The following is a 13,616-nucleotide window of genomic DNA, read 5'->3' on the forward strand; positions in this document are numbered from 1 at the left end:
TCTAACTGTTGCTTCTTGACCTGCATACAGGTTTCTCAGGAGGCAGGTCAGGTGGTCTGGTATTCTCATCTCTTGAGGACTTTTCCAGAGTTTGTTGTAATCCACACAGTGCTCACTAAATGTTAGCTGTAAGGGAAGCTGGCGCAGGAAGTACACACTTTCTGGTCTCAATACGTGTATGATCTAGCGCTGTCACTGTCAGCCTCATCTGTCATCTCATCGCTCTGTTAACACATTATTTTAACAGTTATTTGGGGGCGAGGTACCCCGTCCCTTCCCTTTGCCGCCAAGAGAGGGCCAACTCAAGAAGTTTCTAATATCCTCCACCTCCAACGTAAGCTCACAGGAGCGTCATTTTAATCGCTTGATGGGTGAACTGCAACCCTTTGGTTGCAATGAATGGTTCCTGTGCCATCTAAAGAACCAATGTCACCAAATAGTTAGAGACTACACAAATACTTAATATGTTCACGTCTTAAAACCTATAGACAAATTTTCTTGCCACACCATAATGCTCTCACCTGTCTTTATAAGTGTGAGGCCTTTCTCACCTAAAAAAATAATCTGGTGGATTCTTCATTAGCTCGAATAATCAACTTTCTTCCCCAACTCAGTTTCTCTTTTCGGATTACAAAAAAAGGAATTTCACAGAGATCATTTGTCTAAAGCCAGGCGGACTGCGGCCTCCGCGGATGCTCCCCCTGGACTCCGCCCTAACCACGCCTCCGCACGCCTACCCCGGGCCCCCGAGTCTCCGCGGGCGCTCGGCCCCACCCCTCACCGGACCCGCCCCTTTCCCCGCCCCTTCAGCAGCCTATAAAATCCGGAGCGGCCTCTCGCGCCCGGGAGTGGCCGGCGGGCGGACGGGAGTACTGGGCATGCTCAGCGGCGCAGGTTTTGGTCACAAGTAGGAAGGAGCTAGTGCACGACACCGGCAAAGAGAAGCGCCAGCCGCCGCCGCCTCGGAGCAGGAGCGGTGCGGGAGCCAGAGCGGGCGAGGGGTCGGGCGGAGGGCCAGCCAGCCAACCAGCCCGGCCTCGGGGCCGCCGCCGCTGTCCGCGCGGTGCGCCCGATCCCTACCTAGGTCCCCGGGGCGGCAAGGACCCCGCGCTTGGGAGCCGGAGGGGACTGGACCCTCCCTCGGCCGGCTGGGGCCCGAGGGCGCCTCCCCCCCGCCACACCCCACCCCGGGGTTGAGCCGCCGCCGCCTTCTGCGGGCAGCTGAGCGTCCGACCCGCGCCGCGCGCCCCGAGCCCGGAGCGGCCGCCGCCGGCCCCGAGGGCGGAGAGAGGGGGCGGCCATGGGGCTGCTGTCCCAGGGCTCGCCGCTGAGCTGGGAGGAGACCAAGCGCCACGCCGACCACGTGCGGCGGCACGGGATCCTCCAGTTCCTGCACATCTACCACGCAGTCAAGGACCGGCACAAGGACGTGCTCAAGTGGGGCGATGAGGTGAGCGCCCGGCCCCCCGCGCCCCTTTGTTCGGCGAGTCCCCGGCCCCCTCGGTCCGCGCCCTTCGCCGCGCTGCCCCGAGGGTCGGGCGCCCGGCGCTGTCCAGGGCCCTGCCTGCTTAGAGCCTCTGGCCAGACGTCTCTGTCCCATTCATTCATTTGGGGTTCCTCTCCATTCAGCAAACGCGGAGCAGGCGCTGGGAAGGCGTGAGCGTGCCAGAGTGTGACACCGGGTGCCTGGAGGAGTTTTCAGGCTGGGGTGTCTGCCGCCGCCGCCTATTGATCCACTGTCCCCGTCCCGTCTCAAAATGCCACTGAAGTGAAAGGGACTAGGTTGGTTTCAGAAGGCCGGTTGCTTTTCGGGATCAGGTCTAAAGGATTTCACTTCCGCCCCACCTCATCCAGTTACCTTTTAAGCCTCCAGCTTCTCATCAACCACCTCTCGACCACAACTTTATAGGTGTGAATTAAAACGAATTATGGGAACTCGGAGAGCTTCAAAATTAGGATTTGTGAGTGCCTTTCCATGGCCCAGATTTAGCCTGTAAACTTTCCGGATCCGTGCTTCCCCATGTGTGCGCTTCCAGGTGAAATGCCTCGAGTCTCAGTGTTGAACCATTATTTATTGGAAGGATCTGGAAAGCACTGCCTGCTGTTAAGAGTCTTTTCTGCCAAAGCTTTCTGTGTCTTCCTTGGCTTCCTGTTTTTAAGAATCACTTGTATATACAGTTCGAATCGAGTGACTTCTCAAAAGGTCCATCTGTTTTTCGTGTTTTACGGCCCATGGCTTGCTCAGGTGTAAATTATTTATCTTCTCGGCAGTGTTATCACTCCTGACCTAAGTGTCAGGGTGCTGCTACACCAGTGCCCGATCTGTCTTCTTGCAAAAAGTTTGTTTTTCTATGATGGGAAAATGCCTCTGCCTCTCATAGTAGTTGAAGGAATTGTGCTCTTGTAAGCTAGAAAAGTAACTTGACTTGTAACGCATATTTCTACTATATGGTTCGCCATACTTTATTGGACAGAAGAGGGGTACAGTATGTGTTCGGTGATAATTCTTCAGTTTTAGTCTAATCCTTGGTTTTGTTTTCAACAGCATCCGACATTTTATGTACTTGTATTTATGATCTATTCTTGTGTTCCCTCTAGATTTTTTTCTGTCCCACATCTCCCTTTTTTCCCACTAACAAACCAGTGTCCTTAGCAATGAGGACTGTTTAACAGAAACCACGAATTAGAAAAGTTATCTTAGATTTAAGAAATACCCACTGACCATGTATTATTACTCCAAATCATGCTTCAGTCATGTCTGGATAGTGTAGGATTTTCACAGAGAAATTCCTGCCTGCCAGTACTGACAGTCCAGTTGGGAATTGGGCAGCCTGACCCAAGGGGAAGACTTGAGATTGTGTAAACTTCTCAGGTGATGAAGAGAAAAGCCGCACTCTTCCTCCTCCTGGAATGGCACCTGACTGACACCTTAGTCTGCCCCAGGTTGTTCCTCTCTTCTCTCTTTGACCTGGGGCATTCAGGTGCTGGTTCTCCACTGTGGTACCTCTGCATTTCTGGGCAGAGAGAAGATGTGACTTGAGGGTTGCCGGGTGTGGGGCGGTGGTGGGTGGTGCGGGATCTCATACCTAAGTATTTGCTGGTGTTTGTGTACCTCTGGCATTATGTAAAGGTAATCACTGTTATGTTACCAAAAATTACTTTTCAAACTGGAGATCATGATCCATTAGTAGGTTGAGAAATAAATTTGGACGATTTTAGGAATCTGATTTTTTTATAACAGATTTTTTTGTCCAAAAGGATACATGACCCGATTCGAGAGTGGTTGAATCCACAGATGCTGAATGGAAGGCTAACTATGGGCCTTGAGCATCTGTGGATTGTGGTGTCTGGTGGGTCCTGGAACCAGCCCCTCATGGATACTGAGGGATGACTGTGTATTCATTTATGTATTTTATGGTCTTTCCTCCTCTGCTAGATTTTTGTCTCTCCAAGACTGTAAACAATGAAGAGTAGGATGAAGAGTATTGGTTTATCATACATAGCAAGGATATTGTGTCAAACCTGAATAATTTGAGTGTGTGGGGGGTGGTATGTTGGGTGCCTGTGTTGCAGTAAATTACTACTCTGGTTGCAGCTAAGGAGTTTGGAAGTCAGGGTCCCACACTGATCGTGTGAGGTGGGGTACTGAGAGCAGGACAGAAGTTAACACTGTTAGCACTGATCCTTGCACTTGGTGGGAGCTCCCTGTCACAACTACCGAGTAAGGTCTGCAGGCAGGGTTAGCCCACAAGTGAGCTTGTCCGTATCCAGAAGCCTAGGCGACAACCAAGAATCAGGCCAGGCAGATAAAAGTGGGGAAGGGCGTGGTGGGGGCTGTGGCCCCGGAGATGCACGTTGGCCCCACCAGACAGAAAGGGGTGTTTGGGACATGATACGTTGGGCTGTGTTGGTGTGATACCAAATTCTGCTCTTTCTGGAGGTTTTGGTGTTGTGCTTACAGGACCATGGTCTTGGATTAAAAAAAAGATGAAAGGAGTCTAAACCCGTGGTTGGAAGGAGAGCCTGCCATCTTGGAAATGCCTGGCGCTAGGGCAGTGTTTGATGGTGTTTATCGGGAAGAATTTGCTCTTGGAGCTGCCCTTGTGTTGTATTCCAAGGCCTGCCAATGGCCTGTATGGTTGTGAGCCTCAGTTTTCTCCTTTGGAACAGAGTTGCTCCTCTTTGAAATCCCCCTGGGCATAGCTCGTCTTTAAACTGCCGACTGAGAGAGAGAAGGCTGGCACCAGCCACGGGCCAAAGGGGTTGTATCGCGCAGATGTGTGTGCTGGCTTTTTGGAGCTCACTAGTGTTTTCCCATGAAAACCTTACAAACAGGCAGACTCCCAGGTCAGCTTACAGGTGCAGGTCTCCCCTTGAATGTGGAAGATCCCAACCCCAGCCACCAGTGATCCCGCTGCTTCTGGAGGGAATTGAAGTTTTAACTCCCAGGTATAGAGAAGATGCTTCGTGTAGGCCCAGGATGGGGGTCTGGGGAAGTTGAGATGGCTGTTCCTGGGGGCCCTGATGTCCGTTAAGCCTTCTTTTATGCAAGAAAAAAAATAAGCACTTCTCTCTCCACAGCCCACACACAACGTTTAGGTACAGATTTTGTTTATAACTTGGAGTATGCACCTAGGAAGTTTATAAAAGCTGCACATGTTGCAGTAAACACGACTCCAATATCCCTCTAGGGTTAGCTACCTGCCAGCCTTTTCAGATACTTAGTGGCACAGGCATTATCAGAATTGAAATCTGTCTGACTCCAGGGACCTTTCTTAAATACATTATACCAGGTTTTGGATTATTTACAGTGTATGAGATTTCATCAAATTTCTTCAAAGTTTCCTGGTTAGAGAGGTATCAGAAAAACATTTTAAAGGGAACATACATTTTCCTGAGTTGTTTTTTTTTTTTGACCCAATGTTATAGTGGCTTTCAAAGGAAAGAAGGTCAGTTGTCCTCTAATTAGCGGATATAAGTACCTATGAACTTTTAAGAGGAAAATACATCTTTAATATTTATGAGTGCGTTGGGATCATGCCTAAAACCATGAGAAGGATTTATAAAAGGCTGGCATATCACTCACTGAACTTCAAATTACTGTGTAGGTTGAGGATGCTTGCATGACTAATTAGAAAACGCATAGCTTGTTAATAAGCTTATGATTTTATAGCAAAACTAACATCCTGAACTATAAATCTAGAAAGGACAAAGGCATAGCCATCTGAGTCTAATCGAAGGTTCTGTGTAGCTTTGGACAAGTTGCTTAACCTGTCTTAACCTCAGTTTTGTCATCTGTAAAATGGAGAAAGTCATTCCTTCCTTATAGAGTTAGTAAGATTAAATGAGATAATGTTGGTGAAATGGCTTACAATCAGTGCCTTGTCTTTTAAGTAAGACTCATAAATGGTAGCTTAAGATATGTGCTTGGAAATGTTTAAATATCCAAGATACCATTCATTTAAATTGTCTCATTTAAATAGCCACGGTCTTTGGGGAATGAGGCATTCCATTTTTTGTGGGTTTTTAACTGAAATTTGCCGTTCACATATAATGGTGTTCCATTAGCTTAGTCAGTCATGGTTTATTGTATTTCTGAACTGCATTTCAGAATTTAAAATGTATTCTTTTTTTATTTTTTTTAAATCTCAGTTTTATTTATTTATTTACTTCACAATATTGTATTGGTTTTGGCAAACATTGACTTGACTCTGCCACAGGTGTACACGTGTTCCCCATCCTGAACCCCCCTCCCACCTCCCTCCCATCTCATCCCTCTGGGTCATCCCAGTGCACCAGCCCCAAGCACCCTGTCTCATGCATCGAACCTGAACTGGCAATTCGTTTCACATGTGATAATTTACATGTTTCAATGCCATTCTCCCAAATCATCCCACCCTCTCTCTCTCCCACAGAGTCCAAAAGACTGTTCTATGCATCTGTGTCTCTTTTGCTGTCTCACATACAGGGTTATCGTTGCCTTCTTTCTAAGTTCCATATATATGCGATAGTATACTGTATTGGTGTTTTTCTTTCTGGCTGACACATTTGAGTCAGTTCTAATGAGGTGGATGAAACTGGAGCCTATTATACAGAGTGAAGTAAATTTTTTTTTTAATGCATTATTTGACACTGACTTCTTAGAATATGGTTTTGAGCACAGATTGGTCGTCGTGTGCTCTCTGCACGTGAAGCACAGTTGCTGCATCTTTCCCTCTCTTCCCATACATCATGGACATTAACAGCCTCTACTGACATTCTAAAGCTCTGCGATGAAAGCCAGGGAAAAGAGCGGAACATGATTGGCACCTTCTGGTGATTCTCTCCCCGCCCCCCCCCCCCATAATTACCTTTCTCAACCAAGAGGTTCATTTTTGAAGATGAGAGAACCAGATCACTGACCCTGTGTGTACAGTTGGGGTTTTGAGCTGGATTTGAGCTGCACTGGTCCACTTTATACATGGATTTTTTTTTTTCAGTAAATATGTACTACGTGATCTGGACTGTAAAGTTAACATGCAGATGTCAGGCTATGGCGAGAGTCGGCATCGCTGACCCCCTCCTGGTTCGAGGGTCAATTTCGTTTATGTTAGGAGCTGAGTTTGGGTGCCGCCTCTGGTGTCCATCTCACTTTGGGAATTTCTTTCCCCTTGTTCATTTTGTGTTGTATAGTTTTATGTGGACTTTCTTTTTAAACCAGTTTCATTGAGTTATAATTTACATAAAATAATACACGCCCATTTTAAATGTAGAGCTCAGTGACTTTTAAGAAGTGTATACAGCTAGATACCTGCTACGGCAGTCAAAACTTTAAAATATGAAACGTATATATTGTATATAAAACTTTCATGCCCTCCAGAAGTTCCCCTTGTGCCCTTTGCAGACATGTGAGACTCATACCCCCTCAGGTGATTCTGGTGCTTCATCGTGTCATTGGGAAGCTGCCCTAGAGAATCCCCGCCTTATCTAGATAAAGAAAAGGGAAGTCATTCCAGGCGAGTGAGCAGTGTAATAAAGGTGAGAAGGTGAGCGGCTCTGTCACCTGGCTGTGGTGTCGGCACAGTGAGCGGGCAGGATGAGCATGCAGAGGGCTTTGGATACCTGGAAGCTTTGCTGTACCTTAAAGGCACGAGGAAAACACAATGGAAGGAAAGATTTATTCCTTCCGTACACCTGGCTCACCTTGAGGATGTTTCCAGACCTCTGAATGAGTTACTAACACCCCGTCGTATCCTTGTTGAATTCCTCTCCAGGAAGAGGAATGCCCAGGATACCGTTTCTAGTGGTACCACTTTCAGAAATGTCTAGAAGTGGTGTTAGCAAATGTACTTAACAAGAACTCTGTGGGTAGCTTCATTTTGAAGGAGAAACCTCAGTAAAGTTCAGTGTAAGACCCCAAATCTTAAGATGGCAGAATATTATTTGAGCCTCTCACACAGAATTTGTGTTTCTGAATGTTTGTTTCGACGCCCATGTGAGTATGTTGTTACACGGGGCATTACTGCTGTTGCGTTAACTGGATAGGCCATATCCTAATGAGCTTGCTTATTCATATCCTCTGTTTATACATTTGACCAAGTTAGGTGTATTTTAACAGCATTTTTTAGATATAGTGGACATAAGCTGCACATATTTAGACTGTACAATTTACTAAGTCTTGACATAGATATAATGTGTATATATATATACACATACACCTGTGAAGCCGTCACCACCGTCAGCATAATGAAGATGCATCGTCTCCAGAAATGTCCTTGTGTCCCTTCACAACTCGCTTTCCGTCCCCTGCATCTGTAGGCAACCGCTGACCTGCTTTCTGTCACCATAGCTCAATTTGCATTTCCTAGTTTCATAGTTAGGAAATCACACAGCATGTACTCTTTGGTCTGGTTTTTGTCCTGAGACTCATTTGTGGTGTTGGATGTATCAGCGGTTCGCTCCTTTTCATTCCTGAGTAGTATTCCACTGTATGTATACACGACAGTTTGTTTATCTTTTCACTGTTTGAATTGTGTCCAATTTTTAGCTGTTACAAACAAAGCTATGGAAGTAAACGTTCAAGTCTTTCTATGGACTTAGGCCTTCGTCTATCTTGTTTATTATGTAGGAGTGATGTATGTTAACTCTCGAAGGAAACTACCAAACTTTTCCAGAGCGATTGTACCATTTTGTGTTCCCATCCTCAGAATATGCTGGTTCCAGTTCAGCCATATTCTTGTCACCACTTAATATTCAGTTCAGTTCAGTTCAGTCGCTCAGTCGTGTCCGACTCTTTGCAACCCCATGAATCGCAGCACGCCAGGCCTCCCTGGAGTTCACTCAGACTCATGTCCATTGAGTCAGTGATGCCATCCAGCCATCTCATCCTCTGTCGTCCCCTTCTTCTCCTGCCCCCAATCCCTCCCAGCATCAGAGTCTTTTCCAATGAGTCAACTCTTTGCATGAGGTGGCCAAAGTACTGGAGTTTCAACTTTAGCATCATTCCTTCCAAAGAAATCCCAGGGCTGATCTCCTCCAGAATGGACTGGTTGGATCTCCTTGCAGTCCAAGGGACTCTCAAGAGTCTTCTCCAACACCACAGTTCAAAAGCATCAATTCTTCAGCACTCAGCTTTCTTCACAGTCCAAGTCTCACATCCATATGTGACCACTGGAAATACCATAGCCTTGACTAGACGGACCTTAGTCGGCAGAGTAATGTCTCTGCTTTTCAATATGCTATCTAGGTTGGTCATAACTGTAAACATCTTTTAATTTCATGGCTGCAGTCACCATCTGCAGTGATTTTGGAGCCCCCAAAAATAAAGTCTGACTTAATATTAGTGTCTTTAATTTTAGCCATTCTAATTGACTTGTGGTGGTATTTCATTGTATTTTTTATTTGCATTTCTCTAAGACCGCTGATTTTAAGCACCTTTCCATGTGCCTATTTGCCATCTGTATTTTTTTTCTTTTTTGGTGAAGTGTGTTGAAATAATTTGTCTGTTTGAGTTGTTTTCTTGTTACTGCGTTTTGAGAGTTCTTTGTATTCTGGATGTAGGTCTTATATCAGATACATGCTTTGCACATTTGTGTTCCCAGTCTATTTTCATTCTCTTAATTGTGTCTTTTAAGGAGCAGAAGTTATTGGTTTTGATGAAATCTAATGTCCTTTTTTTTTTTTTTTTTAAGGATCATGTTTTTGGTAAGGAACTCTTTCCTTAGTTTTACATTTAGGCCTATGACCCCTTTGGAGTGAATTTTTGTATATGATGCCGGGTATGGATTTTGTGGTTTGGTTGCTTTTGCACAGTGCTCTGGCACGGCTTGTTGAAGAATCCTTTCTCTGTTGCTGAAGGCCTTTGCACATCTTACACTGTCCGTCGCCTCTGCGGGTGCGGTTTCGTTTCTGGACTTCACACTGTTCGTTGATCTCTTGATCTTTATGCCAATACCACACTCTTTTATTGCTATAATTTATAATTATAAAGTTTTGATCCCAAGTAGTGTTAACTCTCCAACTTTGCTCTTTTTCAACTTGTTTTGATTTTTTAGGTTCTTTGAATTTCCACATGAATTTTAGCACAGCTTGGCAGTTCCTACCCAAAGTGAACCCTGCTGGGATTTTTGTCTGTGGTTGCATCAAATTTATAGATCATTTGGGGAGAGCTGACATCTTAACAATGACGCTTCCAACCCAGGAGCGTCTCTCCACTTCTTTGTTTTTCTCTCAGCGGTGTTTTGTAGTTTTTGGTGGCCGTCTCTCATGTCCTTTGTCAAATCTATCACTGTTTCATATTTTTTATTGTAAATTGCGTTACTCTTTAAGTTACAATTTCTGATTGATTGTTGCTAATACATTAAAATGGATTTTATGTATTTATATTGTATCCTGCAACCTTGTTAAAACTGTGTTTTGAACATATGGCGTACAGTTCTAGTAACTTTTAATGTTTTTGCTAATTCTATCTTTGTCATTTAAGGTAAGATTCAATTGATTTTTTTTTTCCTCTTTATTTTCAGTAGGTTCCTCTGCTTCTTTGCGTGACTGATAATATTTGGATGCCAGATGTCATGAATTTTACCTTCTTGGGTGCTTGATATTTGTATTTTCCTAAAAGCTTTGTTCTGAAAGATCACTATTTGGGGATGGTTTGATAGCTCAACCAGTAAAGAATCCACATGCAATGCAGGAGATGCGAGTTCAATCCCTGGGTCAGGAAGATCCCCTGGAGAAGGAAATGGCAACCCAGTCCAGTATTCTTGCCTGAAAAATCCAGTAGACGGAGGAGCCCGACGAGCCACAGTCCAAAGAGATGCAAAGAGTCGGACACAACTGAGTGACTAAGCACGTTTGATCCTTTCAGGTCTTTCTTTTACAATTTGTTGGATCAAGAAGTCTCAGCTTAGGGCTAGTTATGCCCTTCTGCTGAGGCAAGGCCTTCAGGAGGACTTGCCGCAGTGCCCTGAACTAGGAGTCACTCTGTTCTGGCTTGTGGGAAGGCACCCTGTCCCAGCTTTGGGTCCTTGCCTCTCAGGTGTGGTTCAGGTCAGTGCCAAGTCCTCAATACGGACCCTCTGCAGATCTACGGGGTTGTTGGTGCAGCTCTCTTCTCTTTGGTCCTGTGACCTCTAGTTGACTTGGTTCCTTCAGACAGACCTTCAGCTCCCCGTCTTCAATTCAAGGAGCCCCCTTCCCCGACAGGCTCTGCTTCACCTCCCTGCCCAGGGTCTAGTGCCTCTCTGCAGGCAGGAACCTGGAGCATATGTTGGTCTCACTCACTCAAACATTTTCCTTGTATCACAGGTAAACAATGGGAGGGTAAAACTGATCGCTATCACTCCATCTTGATCAGAGGTGGAAGTCTTTGCTGCACCTTTTTTGTTTCTCCTTCAGCTTTTCTCTCCTTTGTCTATAAACTTTGTCCAAAAGCTAGCCCTCGTGCTTACATCTCCAGCAACCTAGATTTAGTCAAATGTTTAAAGTCAGGATTTTCTTTGCCTTTATGCTGTAATGTTCATTACTTTGTATCACTGTTTGCCTTTGGTTAAAACACAGTTATTTTGAAGTTTGCATACATGTGTAAAAATGGGCTAACTTGAAGGTGGGAGCACAGCTCAGGTCTTCTTCCAAACAGTTGTGTGATCTTCGGTACAGAACTTCTGGACGACAATTTCCTCATCTGTAAGACTAATCAAAAAATTCTGTCATTTGGTTTTGAATTGTATGCTTACTTGTGTATATATATGTGTGTGTCAGTTCAGTTCAGTCGCTCAGTTGTGTCCGACTCTTTGCAACCCCATGAATGGCAGCTCACCAGGCCTCCCTGTCCATCACCAGCTCCCGGAGTTCACTCAAACTCATGTGCATTGAGTTGGTGATGCCATCCAGCCATCTCATCCTCTGTCATCCCCTTCTCCTTCCTCCAATCCCTCCCAGCATCAGGGTCTTTTCCAATGAGTCAACTCTTTGCGTGAGGTGGCCAAAATATTGGAGTTTCAGCCTCAGCATCAGTCCTTCCAATGAACACCCAGGGCTGATCTCCTTTAGGAACGGTTGGATCTCCTTGCAGTCCAAGGGACTCTCAAGGGTCTTCTCCAACACCACAGTTCAAAAGCATCAATTCTTCAGTGCTCAGCCTTCTTCACAGTCCAAGTCTCCCATCCATACATGACCACTGGAAAAACCATAGCCTTGACTAGATGGACCTTTGTTGGCAAAGTAATATCTCTGCTTTTTAATATGCTGTCTAGGTTGGTCATAACTTTTCTTCCAAGGAGTAAGCGTCTTTTAATTTCATGGCTGCAATCACCATCTGCAGTGATTTTGGAGCTCCCCCCGCCAAAATAAAGTCTGACACTATTTCCACTGTTTCCCCATCTATTTCCCATGAAGTGATGGGACCAGATGCCATGATCTTAGTTTTCTGAATGTTGAACTTTAAGCCAACTTTTTCACTCTCCTCTTTCACTTTCATCAAGAGGCTTTTGACTTCCTCTTCACTTTCTGCCATAAGGGTGGTGTCATCTGCATATCTGAGGTTATTGATATTTCTCCCGGCAATCTTGATTCCAGCTTGTGCTTCTTCCAGCCCAACGTTTCTCATGATGTACTCTGCATATAAGTTAAATAAACAGGGTGACAGTATACAGCCTTGACGTACTCCTTTTCCTATTTGGAACCAGTCTGTTGTTCCATGTCCAGTTCTAACTGTTGCTTCCTTACCTGCATGTATATAGATACAATTTAAAGGAGGAGGGCATGGCAACCCACTTTAGTATCCTTGCTTGGAGAATTCCATGGACAGAGGAGCCTGGCAGGCTATGGTCCATAAGGTCACAAAGAGTCGGACATGGCTAAAGCAACTGAGCACAGCACGTACAATTTAAAAAAAAAACCTTTTTGATCTCACTGCATGCTTTGTGGGTTCTTAGTTCCTTGAGCAGGGATTGAACCTGTGTCCCCACATTGGAAGCAGGGGTCTTAACCACTGGGCCTCCAGGGAAGCCCCTACAATTTTTTTTTTTTTTTTAATAATTTACTGGGCTTCCCTGGTGGCTCAGTGGTAAAGAATCCGCCTGCCAGTGCAGGAGACACGAGTTCATTCCCTGGTCTGGGAAGACCCCACATGCCTCGGAGCAGCTAAGCCCGTGAGCTACAACTCCTAAGCCTATGCTCCGGAGCACGCGCCACAGCTGCTGAAGCTGGCGGGCCTGGGAGCCTGTGCTTCGCAGCAAGAGGACCCCCCGCAATGGCCTGTGCTCCACAGCTAGCAAGGAGTCCCCGCTCTCCAAAACTGGAGCAAGGCCTCAGGCAGCTGGGCTCCTCTAGTTGGGGTGCACGGGCTTCTCACTGCGGAGGCTTCTCTTGTCGCAGAGCATGAACTCCAGGGCACAAGGGCTTGAGTAGCTGCCACACGTGGGCCCGGTCGTTGTGGCTCCTGGGTTCCAGAGCGCAGGCTCAGTAGTTGTGGTGCAGGCTTAGTTGCTCTGTGGCCTGAGAAGTCTCCCCAGCCCAGGGATCTAACGCGTGTCCCCTGCATTGGCGGGCAGATTCTTTACCACTGAGTCCCAGGAAGCCCTACAATTTCAACTGTATCTTTTCAGCTATTTGTTTCAGAAAACAACTCCACATAACTTACGAAAATCAGGAAATGTGTGCAAGAGATGGTAGAATCCATTTCATTTCCTATTCCTGTTACCTTTTTGGGTTTTAGCATTTTTCAAAAAGAACATATTTTACTGGCTCCTGGAAAAAGTAGTCTAATTACAAACCCATTGATATTAGGTTTTAATTTCCTACATAAACCTCTGAGCCTCACAATGGTTCTATTTAAAAAGGCAAGATGATATTGCAGAATGTTTCTTTCAGAAAAGCTAAGACTTCAGCCTCCCTTAACGTGTGGCAAAACACTAATGACTTTATTTCTGTGATGGACGACTTTTATGTATTTGTCAAGTGACTGCTGTTTATTATGGACTTCCCATGGTCGGTCATGGGCTTGAAGAGAGAAACTGAGCAAAGGGAGGCGTTCTCTGCCCTGGAAGAGCACCAGTGGCGTGCCGGCGGGGGGGGGGCGGTGGGGGCACAGGGAGGAGGGAGAAGTTTGCTCTCTACCTGCAAATCCTGGGAGCCTT

General features: G+C 45.8%; 1 protein-coding gene across 2 annotated transcripts in view; it reads left to right on the top strand.

Annotated features, from left to right (window-relative positions):
• The first annotated feature begins 844 nt into the window (after positions 1 to 844).
• GCLC (glutamate-cysteine ligase catalytic subunit) overlaps positions 845 to 13,616 on the top strand; it is a 45,217-nt gene continuing 32,445 nt past the window's right edge. For both annotated transcript variants that reach the window (XM_069563298.1, XM_069563299.1), the window contains exon 1: positions 845 to 1,450. In XM_069563298.1, the coding sequence (XP_069419399.1) occupies positions 1,301 to 1,450 (150 nt within the window). In that variant the 5' untranslated portion in view covers positions 845 to 1,300. The remainder of the gene's footprint in view (positions 1,451 to 13,616) is intronic.

This window comes from Ovis canadensis, chromosome 20 (assembly GCF_042477335.2).
Source record: "Ovis canadensis isolate MfBH-ARS-UI-01 breed Bighorn chromosome 20, ARS-UI_OviCan_v2, whole genome shotgun sequence".
NCBI lineage: Eukaryota > Metazoa > Chordata > Mammalia > Artiodactyla > Bovidae > Ovis > Ovis canadensis.